The 15,531-nt window shown below is 39.2% G+C and overlaps 2 protein-coding genes across 4 annotated transcripts; one reads left to right on the plus strand and one right to left on the minus strand.

Annotated features, from left to right (window-relative positions):
* Nucleotides 1-232: 232 nt before the first annotated feature.
* foxd1 (forkhead box D1) lies at nucleotides 233-1,756 on the minus strand. Its single transcript, XM_033646492.2, has one exon. The coding sequence runs from the start codon at nucleotides 1,498-1,500 to the stop codon at nucleotides 484-486; it is 1,017 nt and encodes a 338-aa protein (XP_033502383.1). The 5' UTR covers nucleotides 1,501-1,756; the 3' UTR covers nucleotides 233-483.
* A 6,409-nt stretch (nucleotides 1,757-8,165) lies between these two features.
* btf3 (basic transcription factor 3) lies at nucleotides 8,166-15,260 on the plus strand. Of its 3 annotated transcripts, none has more exons than XM_033647765.2 (6): nucleotides 8,166-8,244; nucleotides 10,797-10,865; nucleotides 11,228-11,341; nucleotides 11,452-11,653; nucleotides 13,246-13,302; nucleotides 14,727-15,260. In XM_033647765.2, exons 2-6 carry the CDS (start codon nucleotides 10,797-10,799, stop codon nucleotides 14,771-14,773), a joined length of 489 nt encoding a protein of 162 aa, XP_033503656.1. In that variant the 5' UTR covers nucleotides 8,166-8,244; the 3' UTR covers nucleotides 14,774-15,260. The 3 variants fall into 3 exon arrangements, with proteins under 3 accessions (XP_033503656.1, XP_033503655.1, XP_033503658.1); XM_033647764.2 differs by having other exon boundaries at nucleotides 8,174-8,307; XM_033647767.2 differs by lacking the exon at nucleotides 8,166-8,244 and adding an exon at nucleotides 8,365-8,388.
* Nucleotides 15,261-15,531: the final 271 nt, after the last annotated feature.

Raw genomic sequence — 15,531 nt, forward strand, 5'->3', positions numbered from 1 at the left:
ACTTGGCTCTCTCGTGTTTTTTTAATACAAACTTCAAATCAAAACCATTTAAAAAAGTTTTGATTTGCCAAACTAATAAAAAGAAAACATGGATGTGTTTGACACAAATACATTATTAGCCTATTTTAAAAACATGTGATCATTTATAACCTGTCCATTAAGTCCTGAGACGCCCTAAAACAGTGACTGAAATGAATTACTTCATGGAAAATACAAGGAAAAGTTCGTGGTCAACAGTCTGATTCACACCGAGAAAAATGAACATAAATATATCTTTTTAAACAGCATGAATATAGGCACAAATAGTGTTTCTTTATGTCCATCATTCAGCTGCGTGCTATCAAACAAACATACAAAAATAATCCTACCTTCAAAGAGGGGCGTTTTTTTGTTTTTGTTGCTTTCTTTTTTTAGTTTCTTGAAAAGTTTGTTGTTAAGACATTTAACAGTCGCTATGCCGCTGACAGCTCTGTTTGGAAAGTTTTATACCGGGTGTAAAACAGCTCCGGGATGGACGGTCTGCGGCTGACCGGCCGCTGAGGGCCCCAGAGAGGACGGTAAGACCGGGATAACTGCCGGAGAAGTCCTGGAGGGGCTCAGGGACCCCCCGATGATACTCTCTATGGAGAAGGGAGACCGCTGCACCGGAGAGCTGGACTTTTGCACCGGGGCTGCAGCCTGCACGCTGGCTGATCCCAGACTGGAGCTGAGCTGAGGGTAAAACCTACTCCTGGCTAAGTCCGTGGTGGTGGGCATCAAAGACGGTGCAGGGATAATGGTTCCTGTGTGTGCGTGTGAATGCCTGGAGTGCTGCTGTTGTTGCTGCTGCTGCTGCTGTTGGAACGCAAAAAGTGCAGAGTGTGTGTGGTAGGACTGGAGCTGGATGCCGTATCCTCCGCAGCCGTACGGTCCGTACCCATACGCAGCAGCGGCGGGGATAAAATTGTTGTGTTCCCGCAGCAGGTCCTGCGCCTGCTGCCGCTTGAAGCGCTTCCTCCGCCTCAGAAAGCTCCCGTTGTCAAACATATCAGCCGACTCCGGGTCCAAGGTCCAGTAGTTGCCCTTCCCAGGGTTCCCGGGCTCCCTCGGTATCTTCACGAAGCAGTCATTTAGGGACAAGTTGTGTCTGATGGAGTTCTGCCAGGCCGGGAACTTCTCCCTGTAGTACGGGAAGCGGTTGCTGATGAAGTCGCAGATCTCGCTGAGAGTCAGCCTCTTTTTGGGACTCTGCAGGATGGCCATGGTGATTAAGGCGATGTAGGAGTAAGGGGGCTTCACCAGGGTGTTCTTGCCCGCCGGCTTGTAGGTATCCCTTGAGGAGGTGGAGCTGTCCAGGCACGGAGGAGGAGAGCCAGCCAGGAGGATGCCGTCGTGCATCTGTGCCACCTCGTCCACGTAGGAGCGCGTCTGGTTGTCTCCATCCTCCCCTTCGCCGACCACGTCTATGTCGGTCTCTTCCGAAAGGATGGAGGCATCCGACATCTCTGAGCTCAGAGTCATGGCTCACACACGGCTGTGCCCCTCCGACGCCAGATGAGGAAGACGATGAGATGCACAAGCTGCCCTGCCCTCCCTTTTCAAAAACTCATATGAGGAGGGGGAGAGGAGAGGAGCACGTGTCGCCGTCGCTGAGAGATGTCCCCCTGTTTTCTCGCTATTTCCATATGTTTTCAGGGTTTTCTTTTTAAATAGCCGACTAACGAGCAGTCCCGTCGATGCCAAGCGGGGAAAATGTGCAGGGAAACCTGCAAACGGGTCAAACCTGAATCACAGAGGGGGCGGATCTTCTCCCGTTATTTATACCAGCGCCCTGATCACATGGGGAGGAAACGTCACCGAGGCAAATGAAAAGAGAGAGAAAAAATTAAATAACACAAAAGGTCTTTGAAAATTAACTGTGAGTGTTTTTTTTTTAAGTTTGGTGTGGCCTACATCCTTTTAGTGGTCATGCATGGTGGCCTATAGCGCGCATCAATCTGAAGCTTTTATTCCACCACAGTGTTTTGCGCAAAAATAGATGTTAGAATTTAAAAAAAATCTTAAGGAAAGTCTAATCCCTGGTACAGCCATTGCTAAGATGGACGAGGATATCTTGATTATTTATTCAGGCTTTCATTAACAAGAAGTGCACACATCTTCATTTTTTTAATGTGCAGAATTAATACCTCCAAATACTTGGGATTAAAAATAGGTTGCTGCTATGATATAAAATTTTAATATGGAAGAAGATATTTAATATGAATGCGTTGTGAAATAGTGCGGGAGAGTGGTGCACCATATCCAGGCAGCTCAGTTTGCGTGATCCGGTAGTTATCTAGATTATCCGCGAGCCATTTGTAATGGAAAAGAGTCAGCTGTTAACTCGAATCAGTCACGGGTCACGCAGAGCATGCAAGCCCCAGATATAAGGCCTCTGCCGTGAGCATGGTGCTGTGTGTGTGGTGCATGGACATTTTTATTAATCTTATTTTATTAGTTACGATGATGGAATAAATATTATGAATAGGTGTCTAAAACATTTTTTTTTAAGTTGTAGGTAATTTATATAGAAGCAACAGAGTGTCAGTGAAAACTGTACATTGTGTGAAGGCCCTTTAAAAAGTATGATAATAAATAATATATATAATTGTCTAGACTGTATATTCACATGTAACCTAAATAAAACACGTGCTCACGTTTGTTGAATTTATTATTATTCGTTGCGGTTCACTTCCTACACTTGTTATTAGAATATAGATGCGTGAGAGTGAAGTAATACAGTATGAATTATGTTTTATTGTGATTTAATTTTGACGGACCACCTCGCTGCCGTTCATATGGGACTGTTAGTGATATGGTTGCCTGAACATTATTTTTTAAGTTCTTTGTTTTTTTTTTCTTTTCTTTATTTTTTTGTCAGAGAAAACAGCAGATATGCTCTTTTTTTCTTTCGAGCAAAAGCAATTCAAACAAAGCAAGCACGTGTACCAAAAAATAATGCAGTTTAATTAAATTATTAAAGAAAAAACAACTTTCCCAAACTTTCTTTCTCACCCTATCTGTTCTAAAAAATAGAAGCCAGTTTTCCTAAACGCAGTTGGCATAAAAACACACCCATACTTCTAACAAAAATCTCTATATAAAGTGGTTTCTCATGACTTTATTTTTAAATGATAGATGTATTCAGGTTTGTGGCCCTTCAGAAACTTTTTCAGAGGTTCCCATTTGAGCAGCGCCATCTAGCGACGAACTTGTTTCACAGTTAAAACACTTGAGGCCTATAAAAGTTAAAAACTGTTGCAGCTGTGTCACAACCAGCGACTGATTAACTTCTCTTGAACTAATCGTTTTTAGTATTGATTTAGGTGTATATAAAAGTATAAGTATTGACTTTTTCTAACTTGTCATCCTTGAAATAAAGCTCCACACTATATAATACTGCACTCATAATTTATTTTCATGCACAATAAGCGTCACTTATTTAAGGTTTAGTTTTAAGGGAAAATTACACGTATTTTCTGTAATTTCTAAAATAGAATAGAATCATTAGCCTATAATAAAAAATAAATAGATAAATAAATAAATAAATAAATAAAAAGTGATTGTGATTTGCCTCGATTAAAACTGATTGAAGGCTGTATTTAATTTATTAGACTATGTCTCACCATGACAGAGTATTCTGCACCATCACCTTATAATAAACTCATATACCTTATATTGATTATTGTAATTTAACTTATGGACAAAGTATAATCTGATGAGAAACCTCAAAAAGTTAGTCACACACTCTCTACCCACACTTTATATGAATTGATTAATAAAATAAAAGTGTTTTATGAGTTACTATTGCAAATAAACTGAATGAATTATTGCAGCAATGTTGCAACAAGACATGATGCTGTTTTAATCGAACAGTTCTGGCCGATCAGTTTCCATAAGCTATTGGCATTGATGTTATCCTAATAATCAATAACCAATGCATATGGATTGTGCGATGATTTCAGATGTGTTGTCCTCCATCAGGAATGATAGCAGGCTAAAACACTCCACCGTGGATTTATCAAATTCACCTTCAGTCTCCAGTGAAAAGAAGGTGATGTGCCTGTTTCTAGTCAGCACGCTACGGACTCGTGCGCATTAAACAGTTACATGCAAGCCTACATTAACTCTCTTTATCTTACTCCTCAGATCGTCATTGAGACCAGCATGCACGAAACCAGAATGCAACATCAAAGATTAGTTTTCATGCAGCAAGTTAATTAATTGTTGATTGGTTTGTTTTAAATGCATAGAATATGTTCAACATTACATTTCAGTTTAATAAGGCGGGGACTGCAAAGCCAAAATGATCCAATTTAAACACAAGACGTATGTGAATGCACTGACTAACACTGTCAGGGGGGAACAAGTCCGCATTAAATGAATGAAGACCAGGTGATTTTTTTTCCTCTCCTTGAGCCGACACTTCGAACAGCAGCTCTCGCATGTGTGGTAAACCGCCTGTAAAGTGTTTCTAAATTCCCCCTCTGCGATCCGAGGGTGTTTCCGTGCCACGGGGTACCAAGAAAGCACTTAGCTGGTTAAACGCAATCCCTGCCTGCCTGCCTCCTGCTCTGACAAAACCCCTGAGTGTCACCAAAAACGGGCCGTCTGAGAGGGGTCTGTGGGGCATGTGATTAATGTGTATCACATGCAGGAGAGGCGAGACAAAGCGCCATACTAACAGAGATACTGTGCGTGAGGTGGACTGGAGTGAAGGAAATTAGCCTGTGGGCCTATATACATGAAGAATACCGCATCCAAAAAAGTCTCTGTTACATTTGAAATATTTTTACTGCATAAAATGTCAATTGGAATATTTAGAATATAAATTAGAATGGGTTGCACTTTGTTATATTGCACCTGAAGGGAACAAACACCCATTTCTTCGGGTATCCCAATGTCTCCAAAATATGGCTCTGAAAGGGCTTTATACCTGTTGCCGTTTCTCATAGCACCACTATGATCTTAAATTTTGTGCTGTCGATCATTGACGCCTCTTTTCAAATGTCCCCTGTCACATTACTGAACCAAACTTAGCTGATTCTGACTGTCTCCAGATTTTCCCCAAATTTATACCCTACATTATTTTTTGTAATCCCTGTGAACTTCTCATCGCACCTATTTTACATGCATTAATGAATTCAGCTTAAATTTACACGCTTTACTTTTACATGGGGGTAATTATCACACACTAATTAGAGCCAAAGACAAGAAACATTTTCTAAAGCCCCCCAAAAGTTCCTTAAACTGCACCGAAGGTCCTTGATGCAGCCTCAGGTCAGGTCCCCGATCAGTCAGCTGGGAGAAGGCATTATCATGGGGATGCACGTTATGCGTGTTATAAGGCTATAATATATACATATATATATATTCTATTTAGGAATAAATATAAGTGCTATTGTATATGTTGTTTTTATTGGCTTACATATAGGACATTGTACCTGGCGCTGTCCCTAAAGGTTTTTTTCCTGTCTTCAAGAGAACATGCTTTTATGTTTATTTATTTTTTTGGCTGTGCATCAGTGTCATAGGGTGAAAGGTGGAGTGTAGGTGCTGCATATATTTGCTTCATATGCAAGTTTGTGTTAACACACAAAAGGAAAATATTTAAATTAAATACCAGATGAAAAAGGAAAACCATCATCATTGTTGTTATGTATATGGCATGTAAGCTAAGTGTTGTGATAATTTATTAATTATTCATTTTGCTTGGTTTTCATGCAGTTTGATTTGGGAGATAATCTATGCACAACCCAAATGTGTATCATTTTAATTAATCAAACACTTCTATGTAAAATCCCTCTGATGTTGATACCATATACAGGCAGTAACATCACTGATAAGTTTTAGTGACAGTCCATCAGAATCACAGTGAAAATGCTTCTTTACAAATTTACTGTTTTATGCTTCAATATTCAACATCACACAGAAAGAAATGTTCAGAGATACACTAGTTTTTTTTAACTTACAGCACCCTCAGTAGACCAGAATGCAATGCACTCACTCACAAGACAACCACACCACACACACTACTGGGTCTACCGGAGTAAAGCTGATCTGATCTGAGGTGAAATATCCTTTGAATTCAAAGAAAGTCCACAAATTGATATCATATCCCCATTTGGCTTTTTTTCCTACTTTTTTTTCTCTTTCACTGCAGCAAACAGCAGCTTAGACTGAATGATGAGAGTAGAAATGGTTACAGGGGAAAGTTCCTCGATGGGAGGACCAGTGACTGTAAAATCTGACATGTTGATCTTGTTTAAAAAAATCCAGGAACGCGATGACCTGTAAGTAAACGTAACCATTAGTCTTAAGATATGGTTACTTACTAATAGTGGTGTTTACTCATAAAGACTAATACATATTTCCTCCAGGTAATCAGTTGATTTGTAAGATCCACTTGTCAGATTTTCCAGTGGCCATGTACACATGTTGGATATGATGGACATAATTTGCCTTTATGTGCTTATGAGGTTTACGGAGAATAGAACAAATGGATCATTTATGGTCTTGAGTTATTTGTCATCATGAAACACGAGTGAAGCTGAAAGCAAATACTCCAATGACCAAATCAAAGAGCAATTTGGGGAAAGAAGATACATAAACCACATGACATTACCACCATGCATGGTGTTTTTGTATTTTCAAATTTGATGTAGAATAAGATTCTAATAACGTGCCAAATATTCCTGATAAATTACAACAATTACATTAAATGTAATCTAATCACACCAATGTAACTGGTGTTAATCATAAAACAATTGTCTCACTGTCATTATCATGCATAAACAAACAACATGCCAACAGTGAACTGTGATATGCAAATTTATTATCAGCACACTTAATGGTCATTAACATTCCTTGTACTCTTTCCACAGGTGCCGAACATGTCCATGTCTTATGGCCACCCAGCTAGTGACTCTGTAAACCTATAGATCCATCTGAAGGAAGCACTGCAGCTGCAACCTGAGCCTCTTTTGGTGTGTTACATCAGATGTTGAAAAGGTAGAAAGAGTGGTAAGGTTTCTTAGTGGTTTGATTTTGAATGGATCCCCCTTTGAGGCATGCTTACAGACTTGAGGAGAGTTAAACAAAATAATGGCCATAAAATGCATTTAACAAAGGGTGGAGTGCTGATCCAGTGATAACCATCTCAGCTGCAGAATTATTTATATCTTATATGTGTGATTGTATTTCTGAATAAACAAGGTGTCATATTTTTCCACTTTGTTTTTACTGGGTGCACCCCTCAGAGGCTGTCTGGTAATCCTGCATGGAGGTGTCCTATTGGCACCTCTCACTCTGAGGTATATCTCCTCCAAGGATCCCTCCCATTTAGAATTCTGCAGGTTGCAAATAATCCTCAGGAGAACAGGGGATCTTGTTGCCATGAGTTGGCACTGGATCATAATCCCTCATCTTTTTCCTGTCCAATTCAATGCCCTGACAAAAGAACACTGAAAATGCAGGAATACAAGATTTACTTCAGTGAGCAATCAATTCACTTTTCAAACTCTCTAAAACATCCCCAGACACTGTGTGCACCTGCATGTGCTCCAAAGTAAAATCCTTCCACTCTTGAAAATGACAAAAGCTATGAATAAAGTAAGGAAACACCAATGGAGGGCTTTTACAGTAAATCAGTTTGAAGAAGATGCCATTAACAATATGCAGATGTACTTGAGGGTCTGGCATGCTTGTTAAATGTTAGTGTAATCAGATCAGCACTTTAAATTAAAATTTCACATGTTATTAAAAATTATGCATATTGATACATAGTGGCTGTGTATTATATTAGCCTCTTATTGTATTTATAATGTGAAATAAAGGCAAAAAATGATTTCATCCTGCTACACAGTTTATTCCAGCTGGGAGTCTGTATAACATCCAATGAAGTTGTAGCCTCTATTAAGCATTATCTTTTTTAATTTACATGCTAATTTAAAATCTATTTAAATATATAATACAATAATATAATTATATATTTAAAATGAATATCGCATAACCGGGCCAGCTCTGAAGCTAAACTATTTTAACTCCCCAGTCAGAACTTATTGACACAAGCTTGGCGTGGTGACCGGTGGTGACAGTGTTGCCTGCAAAGCTAAACTCGGGGCAAGAAAAACCCAACACAGCTCTGCGCTTTTGGCCGTACGTCACTTCCTCCTTCCTCTCTCGCTTCCATCTTGCTCCCCGCATGTGTCTGCTGTTAGTTTACAGGTCAGTGAGGAGCTTTAAATACCTTCTTCTCTGCACTGTTTCCCCCCGATCCGACGGCAAGAGGTAAACGAAAGCCTTTTCTGACTAGATGGCTGAAATCTGCCGGGGTTTGAAGCTAACGTTACTGACGGTGGTGTGTTGGCTGTAAGTGACAGGCCGTGCACTCCACAAGCTCCCAGCTAGCTAAGAAGCTAGTTAAAGTTAGCCGACAAGTTCTGGCACAAAAGCTAAACCACACCTTGTTTCGGTACAGGGGTTGGCTGAATTAGTCAGCAAACGTTAGCTTAAACCTACCTGGCGCTACCTGCGGTGCTTTGACTTATTCTGTTTGGCCCAACACAGCATTTTGTTTTGTGGCTGTCCTCGCTTGTTGTCTAACGTTACAATACAGCCTAAATAAAAGGGGAATCGTTAGCTTCCGGTGGCTAATTAACCAAACTTAGTGCATTTGACTGTGACACTGACAGCTCTTAGTGGGTTTTAACATGGAGTTGAAAACGGTTTCACCGCCAACTAATGTTAACGGTACCACACCCACACCAAATCCTTAGCTCCCTGCTGGAGTGTGCTAACATGAGTGTCGTTGTAGTAGGGTCTCTAACATCTTATCACATGCTTACACCTTGATTACCATTAGGAATGCGAGGTATCAACTAAGTTACACTCTGACAATGTGTGTCCAGATCGTGTGTATGTCTTGATGTAAATATTTGAGAGCTCACAATGACAGATTTTCTTTCTTCTTTATTACTTTATATGAAAAAGCTGCAACGATATGTTTATCATGGCTGTTCCATATCAGTATAATATAGTAATATGGTGTTATAGTATGTATACCTTATTTGAACTGAATTAATATAATCATGCCCTAGATGGTCAGAGTTCTGCCAGTAAAACCTGCTTGTATGTACATACTCTACCCACATGTGCATCACTTCAGTAGCAGAAGTAGGGCTGGGTAATATATTGATATTATATCTATATTGTGATATGGGACTAAATATCATAACTTGTTTAAAAAAAAAAAAGTAAATATATATTTAAAAAATCCATATATTTTATAGTTTCTTGGTTCCTTGCTAATAGGGGTGGTGGACAAAATTGAGACAGCATAGTATCACAATATTTTTGTGTATCAATATTGTATTGTCACACAGTGCCAAGTATCAATTTTTTAATTATGTAAATTATTAATATCACAAATACAAATTAAACTTTAGGTAGCCTACCTGAATAATATAATCAGTTGTTTTTTTAGTCCCCCACACTAATTTTTCTGCCGCAAAAAAAATGGCCGAAGAAAGATGAGCAGACTGAAAACTTTATCTTATTAAATAAAATGGATGTTGACAGAGTTTTCCCTCAAAGACATAATTTAAAATTGAAAAAGGGTAATAAATTGCAAGATATGGTATATATTTTATTACAATACTCAGCATATCGCAACACATTTAAAGTCTTAATATTGTATAGTGGCCTAAGTATCGTGATAATATGTCATGGAACCTCTGTTGATTCCCATCCCTACTTGCTCTTTTATGTTTTTAATATGTGCCTTTCTTTAGCTGTAGTTTTATTACTTAAATTTACAGTACATTTAATACTTATTAAAATGTTTATACTTTTTTCTATTCTTTTGTTTGTGTGTTTGTATGTTTAACCAAGGGTCAGGGAGAAACAGCATTTCAATTCTGTCTATGTCCTGTATATGTGGCATTATTGACAATTAAGTTGACTTTGACTTTAAATGCTGTGTTACAGTAAAGTTATGTAATTTTCTGAACTTACCAGATGGTTCTAGCTGTTCTATTATTTGTTTTTACCCGCTTAGTCATTATATCCATATTACTGATAATTGCTGAAGGTTGTGATTTACCAGCGAGGCAGTGCAATGAATAATGAAGACAACAAAATCAGTTCTTTGTTAAGAATAACACAGAGTCAGCATGTCACATTTCAATTACACCTAGTGTGTTTCTGCTCTGAACATTCATGTTGTCAGAAGGGTGGGATCAGATACACTGCGATGTAATCATGATATAGCCCTCAAGAAAATGCCATAGATCATTCACCATCCATTTTCTCTTTCCATTATCCTTTACACCCCATATGTTTAAACCATATTGTTTGTTTATGGGTTAGATTTTTCAACAGCATATATTATGTTTTCAGTGCTCAGTGAAAGCAGAACCTTAAGTCAGCACAACTCAACTAGATCACCCCAAGCGCTAGTCACTAAATGCACAACCTCGAGTTGTTGAATATCTCCTTATCTGCATGGTGTGCTTCAAGTCTTGTTGCCTGCTTTGTGCTGTATCTTCAGCAACCATATTAAATTTAGTGTATTCCCTCTAACATGTCTTTTAATGTCCTGACAGTGTCATATTTCAATTTATTTTATCATAAGTTTAAGTTTGTGAGCTATATAATATTTCAGTGTTACATGAGTTAAATGTTAAATGTCTAAAATGTATGTATATTGCGTTAAACATGGATGCTGTCAGTGTAAATATACACAAACATAATTGCATGTAATGTACTTAATTTTTCAGATGAAAGAAGCAACTATGAATCAAGAAAAACTTGCCAAATTGCAGGAACAAGTCCGCATTGGCGGGAAGGTGAGTGACAAAATAAACATATTAGAGGTTTCATGAATTGCTCAGTTTTGTGCAAAGCACTTGACCTTTTTTGCTGATTCCTAATGCTTTAAGACGTGTCAGGCAGTGTAGCTAAATACATCTTTAGGTCTGATCAAGTTTTTGAAGGTAGTTTTCATGATACCCAACAATTATATTTATAGTTTGTGTCATGTAGCAGCATTAATATTAGGCAACAGTGTACTGTGGGCCAGAGAGTGACCTGAAATAAAAAGACTAAAAACGGCTGTAATCCAGCGTACAGGTTATGATGAATACAGTAGAGGATTCATAAATAGATTCATTAATAGATCATTAATCTGTTTGTATGAATGTCCCCACAGGGGAGTGCACGCAGAAAGAAGAAGGTTGTACACAGAACAGCAACTGCAGATGACAAGAAGCTGCAGTTCTCTTTAAAGAAACTTGGCGTCAACAATATCTCTGGTATTGAAGAGGTAGGCATAAAATTTCATCTCTGTTTGGTCCCAGTGGGATTTTAGGCAACTCTGTTTCAGTATCACCTGGTGTTTTGTTGTTAACAGTATGAAACTTTGGTCCGTTACAGGTTAACATGTTTACAAATCAAGGAACAGTCATCCACTTTAACAATCCCAAAGTGCAGGCCTCCCTCGCAGCCAACACCTTCACCATCACTGGCCACGCTGAGACCAAGCAGCTGACCGAGATGCTGCCAGGCATCCTGAACCAGCTGGGAGCCGACAGCCTGACGAGCCTCAGGAGACTCGCCGAGGCTCTGCCCAAACAGGGTCAGTAACCTGTTAGTCCCGCAAAGCCAGGTCGTCTCGCGCTGTACCAGTGCTGCAGAAAGATCTGGCTGAATCCACCATAATTCTGCACTAAGGGAAAAAGTGCTCTGTGTTTGTATTTCTTTAAACTAATCCAGTCATCTTGGTTTGCACCAGTCATGGGTTCACACTACATGAGAATCAAGTTGATTTTGGGCCTAATTCTCCCTTCCTGACATTTGTCAGCTGAGCCCCAGTTTTGTGATGATTCTAAAGGTTATCTGGCCAGATTTTCCTGTGGTGTGAGGAATGTTAAGAATGTTTTCTACATTCCCAGATCTGCTGGGAAGACCATCCTGGCAGCACTGATTTCAAATTGCAAATACTCAAAAGGTTTAATATTTATGATCTGATATCCAGTTGTGAGAGAGAAACCTTGAGGATCACCGGCAGTCCCGCAGGGCTCAGAGGATTATAATGCATTGTCATATGGGATTCAACGCAGAATTTACTCACCTCCAGCTCACGCTGTAACATGTATACTCCACGTTCATGCCTTCTAAATGAATTTATCAATATTTCTTTTTTTGTCTAAGTGATTTATTTGTAAAAAGTAGTGCAAAAACGAACCGCTAGTTCTTCTGTTGGTCGTCCAGGATGTAAGACGGTGTCCTTGCAAAATAGTGCTGATATGGAACTTGTTTTTTTGGAGAGGCAAGTGCTGGCATCGAAATGGCTAAATCTCCACAAAGGAAAATGCCTCATAAAACATCAAAAGACATTTTACCATGTAGGTTGCTATCTCGGAGGTTGTTGTGTGAAAACAGAAGTTTGAAGACTGGTTTGGCGTAGTGACAGGGATTTTGACAACAGGAACATGCAGGAACTATCTGCTGTGAGCTGATAGGTGTGTGAGTCAGTCACACTTTGCTGCTAGTGAAACGGTGGAGCTGGAAGACTCTCCTGCAGGTTCTCAGTTGGCTACAACAGCAGCGGAGGAAGAGTTTTGTATAAGATGAGGGCCGTGTGTGTGCATTGATCTACCACTGTAGTGTCTGTGAATAGAGACACACCCTACATGCTAAAGCACATTCGATGGCATCACTCAGATGTGCCGATAATTGGGATGATAAATGTTTAGGTGCTTTGAATATTCAAATGTAGCCGAGGTAGAACTAACTGCAACACTTCTCCTAATGCACAAGTTTTATGATGTATTCTGCTCTATATATTTTGGTATTTTCAGTTTCATAGCACAAGAGATGCTTTTCCTTTATACCCTGTTGTGACCTGTTGCCTGTGGGGAAAGTGTTCATTGTTCAGTGTACAAAATTGAAATTGTCATTATTTTTATAATGTAAGTAGTTTACCAAAGTTGCCAGTGAGTAAAATGCCCCAGCAGTCCCCTCGTGCATCTGTTATTTGTCAAACTGTGTCTTTTAAACCGGGGTATGAACCAAAGCGTGTATCGTTACACCCCTAGTATTTTCTGTTTAGTCAAACTTTTAAAAGAGATGTCGTGCGGCCTCAGAATTTAACATTGATTGTTTTGTGGCAACTTGACCCTTTAAGCTGCTCTTCAAGCTTCTCACATATCTTTACTTTTCTTGCAGCTGCAGATGGAAAAGTGCCGATTGCAACAGTAGAAGAAGAAGATGATGATGTTCCAGGTGAGTGCTTAAACGTACAGTATGTAATTTTATGCCACTAGGGGCCCTTCACTCAAAACAATGACAAAAGACGAAGCAGTGCCGTCACAGAGTCAGTTTCTCTCAGTCAGGATTCCTTCAGCGTTCGTTGGCACAGTTGCCACTAACTTGTTTATCTTATATCTTAAGATCCAAACATCTGATGATACAAGTCCTTCCTCTGGTTAAAACATATAGTTAAAAACTACCAAGATCAAAAAAAGTATTGCAAAAGTCAATTTGTGACAGTGTCTGGCAGACAACCACAACCCTGATACATGTGCAAAGCAGATTCCACTGAGTGGTGTCGGCGACCAAACGACACCAAAGGCGTCTTTGATCAAAGTTACAGATCCCTCTGGGTTTGAACGTTGTTGTAAATATTGAGGATAATGTAATTACACAGCTCAACAAATTACATAACGTTGGCCTAGTCATTTTTAGACATTTTAATGCGGAAAGATTACACATTATATTTTTAAATGTCTGATTTTGCATTACACTCATCTGTCCATGTATAGCAGTCTGTACAAACATTCAAGATGAAACATTTCTTCAAAAATGCCTCACATAAAATTTCGTCCTGCGTCAAACTCCTTTGCAGTCTTATTTGGAAATACTCCTTCACACTTGTCCATTATGGGGCAAGGTTTTTTCTTCTCTTTCTCTCAGTTAAATAACCATGGCAGGTTTGTTTTCCTTTGGCTTGTGAAAGGGGTCGTATGAAGGGGATTCATCAATGACTTTAGAATGATGGTGCAATGTTTGAATCTCGTGTTCATTGTTTAGACGATCTTAAGATCCAGTTTGCTTTTCTTTGTGAGGAAAATAGGCCAAACACATGAGGTTGCCATTACAATAATCTCAGCTTTTCCCAGGACTTCTCTCCCTGTAGCTCTAGTTCTCACTAATGTAACAAACGATTACACATGTACTCAGCAATGGGAGCAGTCAGAGCCTGATGGCGCAGGGGTTAACAGCCATCGCCATCACGCTGTTATTGGAGTTAAGTTTCTTTTTTGTTCTCTCACTGAAGGAACATGTTTACTTAGACCTTTTGAATTGTTTCCATTTTAACCCGCGACCCTTTGAGCCAAACCTCTGAAAAGCAGATTTCTCACATTTCATGGAGTAATTGAAGCCAACCTTTTGATGCTTTTACGCCATAATTTTTACAGCTGCTTTCAGTAGTTGTGAGGGCCTCATATGTTGAGCACATTGCAGTCTATGCAGTAGTGGGGAAAGATGAGCAAATAATTTGGATTGAGTTCCACCTCATATCACGTTTCAGATAAACATGCTTTTCCTGAATTGTGCTGCGGCACCTCTGAGAGTCATTTGTGCAGATGGACATGCCATTCTCCCCGACTCCCATCAATTTACCATCAAATCTTTTGTTGTTTCAGATCTGGTGGAGAACTTTGATGAAGCATCCAAGGATGAGGCTAACTAGAGGAAATGGGACTCCCTTAAGTGTCAATACTTGACAGGACCATGTGAGGCACAAGATGTTTTTCTGTCTATTTCAAGGGGTGGAAAGCTGATAGTTAAAGTACCTGAGAAGATGGATAATCTGTCAACTTCTGGCTGTGAGCATTCTGTAAAATGTGCAACACCTGAACAAAGTGCTTGAATACATTTAAGTGAATTATTTTGGAGTAATTTTCTAGAATAGTACTCTAAAGTATTAAATACCAAGGGGGGTAGCAGTATTTAAGCGTAAGGTATTTTAGTACTCATTCCACTTCTTCTCTACCAGACTCTCCAAATGCTTGTTGTGCTCTGTATGTCCAGTTAGAGTGAGAGACTGTGTGTAAAATGTGATGTTTAATGCTCCTGCTGTAGTGTACATCTTTTTCCTCCATGTTACTGAACCTTAATTCTTTGTGGCCTCTCTCAAACCACCATATCTGGAATAAACCTTTGCTACTGTCAATAAATAGCCGATGTTTGGTTTTTTTTAATCCCTCAAGTATGATTTCCAGAGCTGAAATACTATTATGCCATATGTAAATTGGTCAGCATTATTGTTAAAGGAGCACCTCACCAAAAAAAATAAGTAGATGTGAAATTAAAAATTATATATATATATTTGGAATCACGGATTTTGCTTATAGTAATAGTTTTGATCTTTTGAAGTGGGGTTGTATGAGGTACTTATCCATAGTCAGTGTATTGTATACAGAAGATGTCAGTTGGCATGACCCCCAG

Source organism: Epinephelus lanceolatus, chromosome 19 (genome assembly GCF_041903045.1).
Source record: "Epinephelus lanceolatus isolate andai-2023 chromosome 19, ASM4190304v1, whole genome shotgun sequence".
Lineage (NCBI taxonomy): Eukaryota > Metazoa > Chordata > Actinopteri > Perciformes > Serranidae > Epinephelus > Epinephelus lanceolatus.

Coding starts and splice junctions, on each gene's coding strand:
- foxd1 (XM_033646492.2), bottom strand. CDS start 1,500: ATGACTCTGAGCTCAGAGATGTCGGATGCCTCCATCCTTTCGGAAGAG.
- btf3 (XM_033647765.2), top strand. CDS start 10,797: ATGAAAGAAGCAACTATGAATCAAGAAAAACTTGCCAAATTGCAGGAA. Junction 10,866..11,227: donor AAGTCCGCATTGGCGGGAAG/GTGAGTGACAAA, acceptor ATGTCCCCACAG/GGGAGTGCACGCAGAAAGAA. Junction 11,654..13,245: donor CGAGGCTCTGCCCAAACAGG/GTCAGTAACCTG, acceptor CTTTTCTTGCAG/CTGCAGATGGAAAAGTGCCG.